Genomic DNA, 17073 nt, shown 5'->3' with positions numbered 1-17073 from the left:
ATTAGAGATCAATTAGACGTGTGTCTTTATGACTTTACAATTTTCATGTCTTTATAATACCATGGGGGGGACAGGAATGTAATGGATAGTTAAAATATAATGTGCTAAACAATAATTTCACCGTAAGAGTGCCTATGAGGCTCTTCACAGAAGAGAGCATTTAAGTTCATCTTCAGTAGTCAAAGGCCGTAGAGAGGTTATTATGAATTAAAGGGAATATATATACATATAGTTCTTGAAGCGCAGACACAAGAAAATTGCAGGAATAAAGAATAGCATATGTGAAGGTGGGAAGGCATCAGGACACATTGTATAAGTTTTAATTCACAGGTAAAATATGTATAGATCATAAAGTTAACACGTTAGTTTTCTTGATTCAGTATTTTTCTAGCACTTGGGAACTTGTTAGAATGTTTGTCTTTTGAAAGGGTTCTGGATTAGAGATTAGAAGGACCTGTTCTGAGGAAGTCAAGAGAGGATGGACAGCAGAGGCAGGATTGTGGAGATTGAACGTCTATTTAGGGGAGGGGTGCTCATTTAAAATAATCTACAGAAAGTAATTTAAAATTTATGGGAGTCTTGTTGCTATAAAACCTTTCTTTTAAAATCCCTTGACTCTCTTTTGCTTCATATACCTATACGTTTTCTGTCTTCCATCTGATCAAAACCCTTCCTGTTTTTTCCTGCCACTCCCAGCTTGAACTGTGGAATGTAATTTTGCCGTTTCGGATAGTTTCCTATTCTTCTGAGTTAATTTTAAACTAGTTCAAAATTTGTTTAGCTGTGTACTAAAAAGAATGATCTAATACTCATGTACTGTCCTTTTCTAAAGGTGTACTAAATTGAGAGGAGTTAAGAGTAATATGCTTTCTTTTTGCTTAATGTGTACTTTTACAAAATATTGCGTCATGTTCATTTTTGATTATATATTGGAATATTATATATTGGTATAATAAAAACTGAAAATGACGCAATATTTTGTAAAAGTATACATTCAATTGGTACAAATTTGAATTGAAGTCCATACATATGACACACACACACACACACACACACTATAGTAAATTGCAGGATTGGTATTTCTGAATTTTGAGTATTTGATATAAAATAACTAATGTCATAAACAATAAGCTCACCATCTTTAAAGGTGTTTTCAGGTGTTATAACATAGATTGTTTATGGTAATATTTTTTAAAGAATATTCAGGAATGTGCATGAATAATCAAAATTCTGCTTTTTAGAACAGTGAGGTTTTTCAGTGTCATTACCATTTATAGGCTTTAAAATTCATTCAGTAGTTAAAATTTTTATCAAGCATATGTACAGCACTGCTAGATCATTAAATCTACTGATGTCTACTTAAATAAAATCTGTTCAATGTAACTGGCTTCATTTTTAATGATTTCTATACTTAAAAAAGGAGCAGCAGCAGAAGGGCTTATACTTTACCACCACTTTTATAGATGCCTAGTTTTGGGGGATGACATTAAGACCTAATTTGTATTTTGTTGAAAAAAATTATATGAATTATTGGCTCATTTGTTATATAATAATATGAATTGCATGCAGAGTAGTCTAAGGCTTGCTGACAAACCATATACCTGAAAACCAAAAACCATGAAAACCAAAAGAGATGCTAACTCATTGGAATGTTTACGGTGAGGAGAGTGTACGTATTTTGACCCAAGACATGGCTATAAGGTTCAGATTAATTTGTGAAACACACTGCAGATTGAAGCATATGAAATTGAGAGGTGAAAAAGCTGCATTATAAAACAAGCTTACTTTTTTTTGAGTAATATAACAGCTAGACTATATAATTGGGTCTAAGTAAAATGAGAGACATTACAAGACAGTTTAAAATAGCAAAAAAGAATCAATTTGATAATGGAAAGGTTTTATCATTTCTAAGTATAATTGATACTGATACTATGTTAAATGCATTTCCAATTATATTAGATGTAACTTGCAGGAATGTAATGGATAGTTAAAATATAATTATATATATAATTATGTTTTATATATATATATAATTAGCGTGTAACTTGCTGACGTACCCCAATATTTTTCTTTTATTAGTGGCTATTTTGAATTAGAATTTCAAGTAGTTCCATTTTATGCATTCCTGAAGACTACATGGTTCAAAATTCACTCAAGACAAATTCTACATATGAATAAACTAAAAGTAAAACTTAGTGCAGTTTTATCATCAGTAATATTTTTATACTATACTGATTTTTTTTTTTACTATACTGTTTCATTGTGTATAATTCAGAATTGGTCACAGTTGACTGAATTATATTAATACAACTGATTAAAGTGAAATTGCCTTTTTATTTATTTTTGCTGCAGAAAATAGAACTGCCAAAGAAACTGGCAAAACGCTATCCTGCATATGAATTATATCTTTATGGAGAAGGATCCTATGCTGAAGAACACAAAATTCTCCCTTTGACAGGTATTCCAGTTCTCTTTCTTCCTGGTAACGCTGGAAGTTATAAGCAAGGTAAGTCTTGGAAGTAAATTTTAAAAGCTATAAAATTCTATTGGAGAATTTATCAGGTACATACTCTGTGTTAAGTACTGTGCTAGGCACACTGGGAGACACAAATATGTGACATTATGTCTGAGAGAAAAAAATGTGAGCACAAAAAATAGTTGAAGACCACTTAGAGAAGAGTAAGAAGAAAAAGAACAGGATAGAGTGGTAGGATAAATGATACAGGGATTCAGGAATTAGCAGAAGAAAGGTTTATGTTGGAAATGGAAAGTACAGAAAACATACGCCAAAGCACTGATTTGAGAAGTAAATCGGTGTTTGTTTTGCTAAACAAGAGAAAAGATTGGTTTCTTTCTTTTGGAGCTATTTTAATTAGATCTGGAAATACTGATGGGAACTCAGAAAGGGAAGTTTAATGTATAGATCCCAAAATGAATGTTGGCCTAGAGAAAATAGCCATTCTTTCTGGCATAACAATTAAGTAATCTGGAAGTAATTTCATTTAAAATGAGCTTTTTGGTTATTAACTGGTGTATTCTTTTATATGATAAGAATAGGATTCTTTCAGCTTTTAGTATAATTACTTACATGCGATGCATTTATCTAGTAAATAATTGTGTTTTAGGTATTAGGGATCCAAAACAGACCAAGATAGATAATATTTCCCCTCTCATTAAACTTATATTTTTGTTGGGAAGACAGCCATCAAATAAATAATGTAAGTAATGTTAAAAGTTAGAAAGATCATGGGATTGAGCCCTGAACAGGGAGTCTGCTTCTCCCTCTCCTTCTGAGCCTCCTCTGCTTTTGTGCTGTCTCTCTCTTGTGCACTCTCTCTCTCTCTCTCTCAAATAAATAAATCTTTAAAAAAGAAAGTTAGAAAAATAAAACACAGGGATAGAGGATAAATAGGATCAGAAGGTGGCTAGTTTAGTTGAAGTGGCCAGGAAAAGTCAGGATGAAGATGTAACATTTGAGCAGAGGCTTGAATGTAGCTAAGAAACTGAGGTATGTGACTCTTTGGGGAAAGACGCTGAGGCAGGAACATGCTTGGTACATTCAAGGCCATGAACCTAGAGACAGTGGCAAGAAATGAGGGAAAAGTAGCTACAACCTATATCATATAAGCTGTGGAAGAGACTGAATTTTTCATCCGAGTGTGATTGGAAACTTTTAGAGGGTTTTGGGTAGGAAATGATATAATCTAATTTTTCTGTTGTTAATCTTTGAAATATAACACATATACAGAGAAATGTGTAGAATATAGATACTCAATTAAAAATTATTATAAAGTGAATACCCATAGAACTGAAACCTAAGTCAAGAAGTAGAAGATTGCCAATACTGTGGAAACCCCCTGAATGCTCCTTCCTGATAAAACTTTCTACCCTCTTTTCTAGAGGTAATCACAATCCAAACTTAAGGATAGTAGTTTCCTTGACTTTTATTGTTTTAGTATCTAAATATGCGTCTCTGTCTCTAATACAATCTACTTTTAGGGGATTATTTTTAAACTTTGTAGCATAAACATTTAGTATGTATTCTTTTGTGTTTGGCTTTTTCCACTCAACATTTTAAAAATTCATTCAAGTTGTGGTATGAACTGTGATTTGTTCATTTTCCTCACTCTGTATCATCCCATTATATGACTATACCTAGTTTGGACATTTGTGTTATTTATAAGTAATTACAAGTAACGAACATTTTTCAACTTTGGATCGCATAAACCCATGCTTCTGTAAGATGTTTACTGTAATATAATTTCGTGTCAAAGGTTATGTGTATCCTTTTAATTTTACTGTTTGTGTTAATTTATACTCCCAGAAACAGTACATTATACTTCCTTTAGCTTCACATCCTTGACAGCATTGAAATTGTTAGATTTTTAAATTGTTTACAGTCTGGTAAGTGTGATTTATTTTTTAAAAATGATTACTTTGGCTTTGTTGTGTAGAGAATATGCTGCAAAGAGGCAAGAGTGGAAGAAGGAAAAATACTAAACATCATTAATCATCAGGGAAGTACAAATCAAAACCACAATAATGGATATCATTTCATACCCAGTAGGGTAGCTCTAATCTAAAAGATAATAGCAAGTGTCATGACGCTGTGAAGAAATTGAAACCCTTATACATTGCTGGTGGGAATATAAAATAGCAGAATCACTTTGGAAAAATAGTTTGGTAATTTTTTACAATGTTAAACATAGAGTTTTATGCTTAGTAATTCCACTATAGGTATCTACCCAAGAAAAATGAAAACATACAGTCACGTAAAAACTTGTTTATAGACGTTTATAGCAACACAATTCAAAATAGCTAAAATGTAGAAACAACCCAAATGTCCATCAACTAAATGACAGATAAGTAAAATATATCCCTAAAATGGAATATTCTTCAGCAATAAAATGAATGAACCATAAAATAAGAAAATTACAGGCCAATATCCTTGATGAACATAGGTGCAGAAATCTTTAGCAACATATTAGCAAACCAAATCCAACAATACATGATCAAGTGGATTTATTCCAGAGATACAAGGAGGTTCAGCATCCACATATCCATATGATACGATTAAAGTAATACAATGAAAGATAAAAATCATATGATCATCTCAAGAGATGCAGCAAAACCATTTGACAGAATTCAGTATTTATTTATGATAAAAACTCAACAGAGTGGATATAGAGGATGCACCTCAACACAATAAAGACCATATATGATAGTCCTATAGCTAACATCAGACTCAGTGGTGAAAAGCTGAAAGCTTTTCCTCTAATTTCAGAGACAAGACAAGAATGCCAAATTTTACCACTTTTTTCAACATAGTATTGGATGTCCTAGCCACAGCAGTAAAGCAAGAACAATTTTAAAAAGCCATCTAAATTGGAAAGGAAGAAGTAAAATTGTCACTATTTGCAGGTAACATATATAGAAAACCCTAAAGACTCCACAAAAAGCTGTTAGAATTAACAAATGAATTTGGTAAAATGCAGGATACAAAATCAATATACAGGAAACTGTTGTGTTTCTGTATACATAACCAGGGAAATTAAGAAAACAATCCCATTTATAATTGCATTGAAAAGAGAAAAAAACCTAGGAATAAATTTAACAAAGGAGCTCTACGAGATCTCTACACTGAAAATCTATAAGACACAGATGAAACAAATAAAACAAAAATACAAATAAATGGAAAGAGATTCTCTGCTTATGGATTGGAAATATTAATATTGTTAAAGTGTCCATACTGCCAAAAGCAATCTATAGATTCTGTGCAATACCTATCAAAATTCCAATGGTGTACTTCACAGAAGTAGAACAAATTATAAAATTTGTGTGGTACCACAGAAGATCCTGAATAGCCAAAGCAGTCTTGAGAAAGAACAAAACTGGACATGAACAAAAAAAACATGGAAAAAAATGGAAAAAAAAAAAAACCAAAAATGCTCCCTGATTTCAAACTGTACCAGAGCTGTAGTAATGAGAACAATATTATATTGGTAGAAAAACAGACCCACAGATCAGTGGAACAGATTGAGGGCCCAGAAGTAAGCTCACATATATATGGTCAATTTATCTCTGATAAAAGAGACAAGAACATGCAATGGAGAAAGAACTGTCACTTCAATAAATGGTTCTGGGAAAAACTGGACAGCCACAAGCAAAAGAGTGAAAGTAGGCCACTATCTTCCACCATGCACAAAAATTAACACCAAAGGGTTTAACACCTTTGCGTATAACACCGGAGTCCTTAAAACTGCCAGAAGAAAACACAGGCAGAAAGCTCCTCGACATCAGTCTTAGCAACATCTTTGTGGATCTCACTCCAAAGCAAGAGAAACAAAAGCAAAGATAAATAAATGGGACTACATCAAACTAAAAAGCTTCTGCACAGCAAAGGAAACCATTAAAATGAAAAGGCAGCCTACTCAATGGGGGGAGATATTTGTAAACCATATAAACAGGGGGTTAATATCCAATATCCAAATATATCCAAAATATATTAAGAACTTACATAACGACAAAATGGACAAAGGATCTGAATGGACATTGCTCCAAAGAAGACATACAGATCACCAATAGGCACATGAAAAGTTACTCAATATCAGTAATTGTTAGGGAAATGTAAATCAAAACTACTTTTTACCTCACACCTGTCAGAATGGCTACTATCAGACAAGAAATAATAGAAATGAAACTTGACCATTTACACATGGATGGACCTTGAGGGTATTATGCTAAGTGAAATAAATCAGAAAAAGACAAATACCATATGATTTCATTGATATGTGGAATCTTAAAGGAAAAAAAAGAATAAACAAAACAAACTCCTAGATACAGAGAACAGACTATGGTTACCAGAGGGGAAGGGTGTTAGGAGTGAGAAAATGAGTGAAGGGAGCCAACAGTGTGGTAATAGATGATAAATAGATTTGTGGTGATGATCACTTTGTAGTGTATACAGATGTCAAATTATAAAACTGCACACTGGAAGCTTCTATAATAAAAAGGAATGAATTAACTGATAATTCCATGAATACCATGAATTACATGGTACAGTGTGGGTGAATCTTGAAAACACTCTAAGAGAAAGAAGCCAGTCATAGAAAGCCATATATATGATCCCATTTATAGAAATGTCTAGAATAGGCAAATCCATAGGGACAGAAAGTAAATTAGTACTTTCCAGGAATTGGGAGAAGAGGAATGAGAAGTGACTACTAATGAGTGTAGGTTTTTCTTTTGGGAGTAATTAAAGATGCCTGAAGTTAGATTAGATTAGTAGAATTTTGTGAGTATAATGAAAATCATTGAACTGTACACTTTCACATAAGTTGTATGTGAATTATATATGTTTAGAAAAATGGAATGGCAAATAGGTATTTTGTTTGCTAAACCATACATTGCAACTTTTAATGCCATTAATGCAATCAATTCACAAAATCTGTGAAATGGTTTACAGAGCAAAACCTAAAACAGTGTGGAAGCAGGTAGACCAGTGAGGAAACTATTGGAGTAGTTAAGGCAAGAGATGATGGTGTTTAGATTAGGAGGACATCATTGGAAATGGTGAGAAACGTTGATTGGGCATATATTTAGAAAGTAGAGGATGATAGGATTTACTGATGAATTGGATGTCATGTGTAAGGAAAAGACCAATCAAGCATACATATCTAAAGTGATGAGCATACATTTCTTGTAGGAATTTTCTCATTCTTAAAATCCCAAAGTGTGATTTATTCATACAGATGGCCAACATTTCGTATCAAAAATTCTTCCCCTCCCTTTAGTTATTTTCCCTAATGAAGTGGAAGCAGGTGAAGAATGAATGACCTGTTTACTTTTTATTTAATTTAAATTTTAAAATACTTAGGGCACAAAACATACAATACAAACAATGGTTTGTTCTTCTAAATTGATACTATTGAAGGACGTCACCTGAAGTAGGTTGTTTATGTTTGGAGTGTGGGATAAAGTTACTTGTTAAGAGACTTTGAAGCAAGAATGGATGCAACTTTCAAAAATTTTGTTTAATTTGCACTTTTTCTCTGCAGTTCGTTCTCTTGGTTCTATTGCACTTAGAAAAGCAGAAGACATTGACTTCAAGTACCACTTTGACTTCTTTAGTGTGAATTTCAATGAAGAACTGGTGGCACTGTATGGTGGAAGTCTTCAGAAACAAACCAAGTTTGTACATGAATGCATTAAAACAATTCTCAAACTCTATAAGGTAAGAAATAAGAATGCAAATCAATAGTGACCACCTATTAGCGTTTTTTATTTTTCAACATATTTTAAATCATTTGTTTATTTGGAAGTTGAAGATGATAGAAAGGTTTTTTTTTTCTTTTTTGGTGGGAGTCTGTTATTTTGAACTCAGTGGTTTTTGAAGTTTAAATTGAATGTACAAGAAACCTCACATGAATTTAAGGGAAAATCTTTTTTTAACTTTATAAATTAGAAGTGCACTGAATTTTCTAAAGACCATTAGTATGGATATCTGCTTCTTGTTATGAATAACTGGTATTAGGGTAAACTACTTCCATACGTAAGCAACTATAACTAGTCAAAATATCTGAAGCACATGTTTTCAGATGTTGGACAACCAAGTAGTAAAGGACCATGACCCCTGAAAAAAGGAAAGTATGTGAGGTGAGCTTCATGATTGCTTTGATTTTGTGCCTGAAAGCATTCCTCAGACCATGGGGTAAGTAGGTGGAGGTCAAAAAGAGTACATTGATATAACTGAGCCAAAGAAGGCCGAGATCAGAATTTGGGCTACTGGAGTTGTTAGATTTGTGGGTGGATATGAGAAAGAGGAGGACTAAGCAGAGCTAGAAGCTCTATAAATTTGGTATCTTTCAACTTTGAACGCAGTGCTACATATGCACAGGGACAAGAAGCTACAAGGCAATAGCATACCAGGGAGAAGGTGGTGGGGTATGTCTACCTCAGGTGCAAGGAATAAGGGGCAATATATATTGTTAGAGAAATTTTAAGAGTGGAAAACATTCTAAAAATCATTTTATGCCAACAATTCTAAACAGTATCAGGGATAAAATACTACTATACCACCTACTGAGGTGAGCCATTGCCTTCCATGGTATGCCACAGTGAAACTCCTAGCAAAAGAAAGCTACTGGAGAATTATGCCCTGACTGAGATTCCAGACGGTCACATGTGCTGGGAAATAGCAGTTCGGATCAGCTACAATAGAAAGACCCAGTAGAACACATTGGATATTCATTTGAGATCCCAGAAAGGATGCAATTTAAATATAGAGCTACTCCAGCTCTAACGTAAGAGCTCTTCCGGGATCCACTTTAATGCTTAACTATAAGCCTCAAAAATACTGAAGTTACGGATTTAAAGTAAAGGATACACACAACAAGAGAACAGATGGAGAATCTCAGCAGAGATATGGAAACTATTAAAAGAGCAAAAAGGGCGATTTAGAACTGAAACAATATATATCAGATATGAAAGGTTAAGGGGGTGTCTGGGTAGCTCAGTCAGTTAAGTGTCTGACTCTTGATTTCTGCTTAGGTCATGATCTCAGGATTGTAAGATTGAGCCCTTTGTTGGGCTCTATGCTAGGTGTGGAACCTGCTTAAGATTCACTCTCTGCTCCTCCCCTGCCTCTTAAAAAAAAAAAAAAGAAAGGAAGAAAGAAAAGAAATGAAATGAAAATTTTAGCAGATAGGCTCCAAACAGATTGAATACTATAGAAGAGATCAGTGAATTTGAAGATAGGACGATAGGATGAAAAGGAAAGAGTCTTAACCTGTGGGACAAACTGCCTTGATGACTATAAGTTTATGGTTTTTGTGGTAATACATACAACAGAATATTGCTCAGCCATCAAAAAGAATGAAATCGTGCCATTTGCAACAATGCAGATGGAACTGGCGTGGTTTATACCAAGCAAAATAAGTCAGAGAAAGACAAGTATTATGTGATTTCACTTATATGTGCAATTTAAGAGACAAAACAGATGAACATTCGGGTAGGGGGAGAAAAAAAGAAGCAAACCATAAAAGACTCTAGCTATAAGAACAAACAGGGTTGATGGAGGGAGGGAGGGAGGTGGGGATGGGCCAAATGGGACTTGTTGTGATGAGCACTGGGTATTACATGTAAATGATGAATCACTACATTATATTCCTGAAACCAGTATTATTCTATATATTAACTAGAATCTAAATAAAAACTCGAAAAAAATGAAAATGAAAATGCATCATCAGAATTTGTAAGATTAAAGTAGTTAATTTGTACGGTTAAAGTAGTTAGAAGAAATACTGTAGTCTTAAATATTTACATTAGAAAAGAACAAGGTTTAAAAACAATAACCCAGCCTTTCAACATAAGCTTAGAGAAAGAAGAACAAAGTAAACTCAGAGTACATGTAAGGAAACAATAAAGCTGAGAATGGAAATCGAGGAAACAGTATAGACAAACATTAGTGAGAAAAAAATGATACCAATTACTGATTCTTCTAGAAGATCTAAAAATTGATAAACCCATATCTACATTGATTGAGGAAAAAAAGGAGGGGAATACAATTAACAATATTAGGAATGAAAGAAGGGAAATTTCTAGAGCCTACAGATACTAAGAAGTTATTAAAGGATTATTATGAACAACATTACTGCCAATACATTTGAGGACTCAGATGAAATTCTCAAATCCCTTGAAATATAAATTACAAAATAGACACAAGGAGAAACAAAATGTCTGTCTAGCCTTACATCTGTTTAAAATTTGTTGTTTGTAATTAAAAATCTTACTGCCAAGAAAACTGGAGCTAAATGACTTCAATGGTGAATTCTGTGACACATTTAAGGAAAAAATAATACCCATCTTATACAAACTAAGAAAATAGAGGAAGAAATAATACATTTAGTTCATTTTAAGAAACCTGCAAACCCTGATTATCAATATCAGATATTGACATTGTTTGAAAGGAAAATAGAGACCTAGTATTCCTCATGAATATAGATGTAAGATACTCAACAAGCAACTAGACTATCAAACCCAGCAATATTTTAAAGTATAATATGACTACATAGGATTTATCCGAAGAATGCAAATTTGGTTTAATATTCAAGTATCAATCAATATAATTTATCTAGGATCATCTCAATAGATAAAACTTATTCAGATACATTCAGCACCCATTCATGATTTAAGAAAAAAAATAGCGCATTAGGTATAGAAACAGGTTTAAGAACTATTTCTGTATTTGATAAGGTATTTATTGGTAAGATAAATAAGATGTAATCACAAAATGGAATTTCCATGTTATTCACAATAAATGCCTTCAGGGATGCTTGGGTGACTCAAGTCAAGTGTCTGTCTTAGGCTCAGGTCATGATCCTAGGATGCTGGGATTAAGCACTGAGTTGGGCTCCCTTCTCACAGGGGAGTCTGCTTCTCCCTCTCCCTTTGCTCCTCCCTCCTGCTCGTGCTCTCTCTCTCTCTCTCTTTTTCTCTCCTCAAATAAATAAATAAAATCTCTTAAAAATCCCAAAAAACAAAACAAAATCAGTAAGTGCCATTTATGTTTTATGCCAGGTAGTTTTCTTTTTTCCATTTTTCAGCTTCTATTTCTGCACCTAGCTGGTGCAGTAAGACCAGAAAAAGAAATAAAATTAATAAAGATCAAAAAGGAAGCATTAAAACTGTCTATATTCACAAATGACGTAAATATACAGAAACATTTAGAGGCACCGACTTGGTTCAGCTGGTTAAGTGTCTGCCTTTGGCTCAGGTGGTCCTGAGATGGAGCCCAGAGTTGGGCTCCCTGCTTAATAGGGAACCTGCTCCTCCTTCTCCCTCTGCCTCTCCTCATGCTTGTGCTCTCTTGCTCTTTCTCTCTGTCAAATAAATAAATAAAATCTTAAGAACTATTTAAAGGAATATACAAAAAAATTATTGAATTCATAAGTGAATTTACCCAGATCACAGGAAAATGGTCAATATTCAAAAATCAGTGAACGAATAATGGAAAGTGAAATTTTAAAATGTATTTACAGTAGTATTAAAAATGCAATTCTTATGGATAAATTTAGTGAAAGATATGCAAGATCTGTACATTGAAAACTGCAAAACTTGCTGAAAGGAAATAAATAAATTAATAAATTAATTAATTAAAAAAATCTTTAAAAAGAACATATGAATTCTTTCCAAATTAAGCAGTAGATTTAATGCACTACAAATCAAAATACCAGAGGGTGGTTTTTTTTTTAAGATTTTATTTATTTATTCATAGAGACAGAGAGAGAGGCAGAGACACAGGCAGAGGGAGAAGCAGGCATCATACAGAGCCTGACATGGGACTCGAAACAGGGTCTCCAGGATCACGCCCTGGGCTGCAGGCGGCGCTAAACCGCTGCGCCACCGGGGCTGCCCTGTTTTGTTTTGTTTTGTTTTGTTTTAAACTGAGAAACTTAGGTGGAAATGCAAAGTACCTGAAAAAAGCCAAACTATCTTGAAAAAGAACAAAATTGGGGAACCTACACTGCCTGATTTGAAGATTTAACTGTGTAGCTATAGTAATCCAGGCAGTGTGATATTCCTATGCATCTTGAAAATGAAATCTTTGCATTAGCCAGCATTTGAAAGTTATTTCAATAGCAAGTATTTTTTGAGCTTAAGTCTGTACTGAATATTATAGGCAGAGACAAGCCAGATTTATTGGATAAGATAAATACGATGTGATTACGAAGTGAGATTTGTCTCCCTAAATGGCATTCACAATAAATAATCATGTCTTTATTGTGTTAAGATAGTTCTTTTCCCTTCTGTTTTTTTTTTGTTTTCATATTTTCCCTAGTGACTACATATTAAATTTACAATAGAACTAATAAACTTTCTTTTAAATTAAGGCTTTTAGAAAGCAAGATTCCTGTTATAACTGGGTACAATAGGAATTCAGGACAACTAAATCTTGTTAAATGGATAGGATTTGAGTGTGGGAAAGTGAGAGAACATAGATGAAGAAACCTCATTTATTCATCACATCAATCTGCCTGCAATTATACCAATGAATAAACAAATCCAAGCCCTCATGGACCATATGTTCTAGTGGGGAGAGGCAGATAGTAAACATCATAAATAAGAAAAGTATATACTATCTTATATAGTGATAAATAACAGGAAGAAAAATAAAACAGGGACATAGGGAGCAAAGGGTAGAGGACTACAATTATAAATAAGGATGGGGGAGCCCGGGTGGCTCAGCGGTTTGGCGCCTGCCTTCAGCCCAGGGTATGATCCTGGAGACCCGGGATCGAGTCCCATGTCGGGCTCCCTGCATGGAGCCTGCTTCTCCCTCTGCTTGTGTCTCTGCCTCTCTCTCTCTCTCTCTCTCTCTCTCTCTCTGTCTCTCATGAATAAATAAATAAAATCTAAATAAATAAATAAATAAATAAATAAATAAATAAATAAATAAATAAATAAATAAGTAAGGATGACCGGGGATCCCTGGGTGGCTCAGCGGTTTAGCGCCTGCCTTTGGCCCAGGGCGCGATCCTGTCCGGGATCGAGTCCCATGTCAGGCTCCCGGCATGGAGCCTGCTTCTCCCTCCTCCTCTGCCTCTTTATGTCTATGTCTATCATAAATAAATAAATAAATCTTTAAAAGAAAGAAAGAAAAGAAAAGAGAAGAAAGAGGGATGACCAACGAGACCTCTGCTAAGAAGCAGACGGTTTGATAAAAATTAAAGAACATGAAGGTATCTAGGAAAAGAGTACTCCAGACAGAGGTAACAAATATACGAGGTAAGCACACGTGTGCTCTCTTGGAGAAAACAAACAAACAAAAAAGAACAGTAAACTACTGGCTGGAGCAGATATAATATGTTAGGAAAGGAAAAGTTGAAGGGAGGGCAAATTATAGAGCCTTGTAGGCAATTTTAAGAATTTTAGCTTTTATTTGAAGTGATACGGAAAGCCACTGCTGAGATTTTTGAGCAAATGAATGACATGTTCTGATTTAGGTTTTAACAGTATTCTGTGTGGTTTCGAGGTTAAACTAAAGGGACATAAAAGTGGAAATAAAGAGACCAGTTAGGCTATTGCAGTAATTCAGGCAAGAAATAATGGTGGTTTGATCAAGTTGGTAGCATTGGAGGTGTTAAGAAATGGTCAGATTGGTATAAACCTTAAAGGCAGCAAGATTTGTTGGCAGATCAGATATGGAAGGGCAACGTGAAACGAAAAGAATTGAGGATGACCCAAGTTTTTGGCTGAACAACTAGAGGTATTGAAATGCCATTAAGTAAGTTGGGGGGGGGCGGAATGTATGAGGGACAGATTTGGAGGAGATTAAGAGTTAAGTTTTAGGGGATCCCTGGGTGGTGCAGCGGTTTGGCGCCTGCCTTTGGCCCAGGGCGCGATCCTGGGGACCCGGGATCGAATCCGACATCAGGCTCCCGGTGCATGGAGCCTGCTTCTCCCTCTGCCTGTTGTGTCTCTGCCTCTCTCTCTCTCTGTATGACTATCATAAATAAATTTTAAAAATGTTAAAAAAAAAAAAGAGTTAAGTTTTAGGGGTGCCTGACTCGCTCAGTAGGTAGAGCATGTGACTCTTGATCTCAGGGTCATGAATTCATGCCACATGTTGGGCATGGAACCTACTTTTTAAAAAAAAGTTTTAGATAGATTTATTTGAGATGCATGTTAGATATCCCAAGTGTAGTTAATATGCAGTTGAAGTTTAAGATGAAAGTTCAAGAGAAGAGGGCCAGTCTGGAGATAATAACTTGAGGATTGACAGGATATGGGTGTATTTAAAGCCATGAGACTGGAAGAGATCATTAAGGAGTCAAGATACAAAAGAAGAAACTGAAGGACTGAGGCCTGAGTCATTCCCATATTAAGAGATTAGGAGAGATGAGAAGGAAATAGCAAGAAACTAAAAAGGAGCAGCCAGTAAAGTAAGAGGAACCAGGAGAGTATGTTGTCAGGGAAACGAAATACATCATTTCAAAGAGGAAGAAGTAATCTAATGTCAAATCCTGCTGCTCAAGTAAGATAAGGATTGAGATTTGGCCATTAGATTTCTTGGTGCCTTGATAACAGTTTTGGAGTAGTGTTGAGGCAAAAGCCTGATTGGAATGAGTTTAAGCATATGGAAGTTGAGAAATCGGAGACAGCATGTACTGTATAGGCAGATTTTTGATGAATTATGCTATAGATATGTAGAGAAAGATATGGTCACTAAGGGCAAAGTGGGAGTAAAAAGAGTTTCTGATTTTTTTAAGGGAGAATAGAATTATATTTATATACTACCAAGAATGACCTGGTAAGAGAGGAAGAAACAACAATGCAAGAAAAAAGTGAGAATTGCTGGAACCATGTATTAGAGAAGGCCAAAGGGGATGGGTTTCAGAGCAGTTATGGAGGGTTTGGCTCGTTCTTTCTTTTCTTTTCTTCTTTCTTTCTTTCTTTCTCTTTCTTTTTTCTTTCCTTCCATTTCTATCTTTTGAAACAGCTTCATGATATACTAGACCAAGTGTTCTGATTTGGGTTCAGACCAAAGCATAACTATTAAAAATATTTGGCAGAATACAAAATAGTATATATATACTAATTATGAGTAAATGAAAATGTATTTCTCTGTCTTATGCAAGGTTATATACATAGTTTAATTTTCTTTTTCCTATAAAGTAGCTCATATTTAGAGGGAAGTAGTTAGTGTTTTTTGTTATGATGCTAAGACTTCATTATGCCTTGGTGATTTTTTTTTATACAGGGTCAAGAATTTGCTCCAAAAAGTGTGGCAATAATTGGTCATTCTATGGGTGGTCTTGTTGCAAGAGCATTGCTTACATTGAAAAATTTTAAACAAGATCTGATAAATCTTCTTATTACACAAGCCACCCCTCATGTTGCTCCTGTGATGCCATTAGACCGTTTCATAACAGGTTAGTACTATTACATAAACACTAACTGACCTCCCCGTTTCTTAGGATTAAACCAATCCTCACACCTACTTCTTTGAATGTGCTGCAGATTTATCCATGTTTGAAGCAAGCAGCTCAGTTTCAAATTAACACCTCCATTTCTGAGCATCTTTGGGACTTTCAACTTAGGCTAATGAAACTGCTATTAGTTTTCCCTGTCCATAGTGTCTTACCATGGAGAGCATGTGTTTTATAATCTCTAGACACTTGGGCATCAATTTAGTTATTTGGGGGGTGACTCTGTCTCTTAAAATATGTTTAAACTCTCCGTGTTTTGTTAACTCTTCCAGTACTCTATTTAAAATAAGCTTATGTTTAAGTAAAACAATAAAAATGAATAGATCTGCCAGCACTTTATATGGTGAGATAAAATTGCTAATACTTATTACTATTTTCCCTGTCCATAGTGCCTTACCATGGAGAGCATGTGTTTTATAATCTCTAGACACTTGGGCATCAGTTTAGTTACTTGGGGGGTGACTCTGTCTCTTAAAATATGTTTAAACTCTCCGTGTTTTGTTAACTCTTCCAGTACTCTATTTAAAATAAGCTTATATTTAAGTAAAACAGTAAAAATGAATAGATCTGCCAGCACTTTATATGATGAGATAAAATTGCTAATACTTATTACTATATGTTGGACATTGTATTAAGGACTTTACATGATGTATAATTATTTCACTTGATGCTTAGAGCAGTCCTTTGAAGTAGGTTCCATTATTATCTGCATGTTTAGAGAAAGTCAGGTATTATCTTCACAGTTTATTGGAATATTGTAGGATAGAAGAAAGTTTTGAAAACAAGGAATTCTTTTTTCCTGATCAGTAAATTTATACCATTTCTTACTCTATCAAAATTTGCATTATCTTAATTTTGATGAAAATGAGAAATATACCTCAGTGACATCAAACCAAAGCACCCATTTTAACATAACATTATCAAGGAGTAATTTATTTGCTGGAATATCTGGCCCGATGGTACCTACAGTGAAGTTTAATTTTTTTCCTTATTAAACTTAAAATTTTGCCTGTAGAAATCCTTCAGTAAAAAATTTTAGTTTCAGTGAAGTTGCTTAAACTTGCTTTACTAATTCTAATAATTA

General features: G+C 34.3%; 1 protein-coding gene across 1 annotated transcript in view; it reads left to right on the top strand.

Annotated features, from left to right (window-relative positions):
* Window positions 1-17073, top strand: part of PGAP1 (post-GPI attachment to proteins inositol deacylase 1) — a 74702-nt gene that overhangs the window by 3767 nt on the left and 53862 nt on the right. The window contains exons 2-4 of the mRNA XM_025441826.3: window positions 2353-2506; window positions 8058-8233; window positions 15761-15932. Coding sequence (XP_025297611.1) covers window positions 2353-2506; window positions 8058-8233; window positions 15761-15932 — 502 coding nt within the window. The remainder of the gene's footprint in view (window positions 1-2352; window positions 2507-8057; window positions 8234-15760; window positions 15933-17073) is intronic.

This window comes from Canis lupus, chromosome 37 (genome assembly GCF_003254725.2).
Source record: "Canis lupus dingo isolate Sandy chromosome 37, ASM325472v2, whole genome shotgun sequence".
NCBI classification, from domain to species: Eukaryota; Metazoa; Chordata; class Mammalia; order Carnivora; family Canidae; genus Canis; species Canis lupus.
Note: the sequence above shows the minus strand (reverse complement) of the source record. Positions and strands in the feature narration are given on the sequence as shown.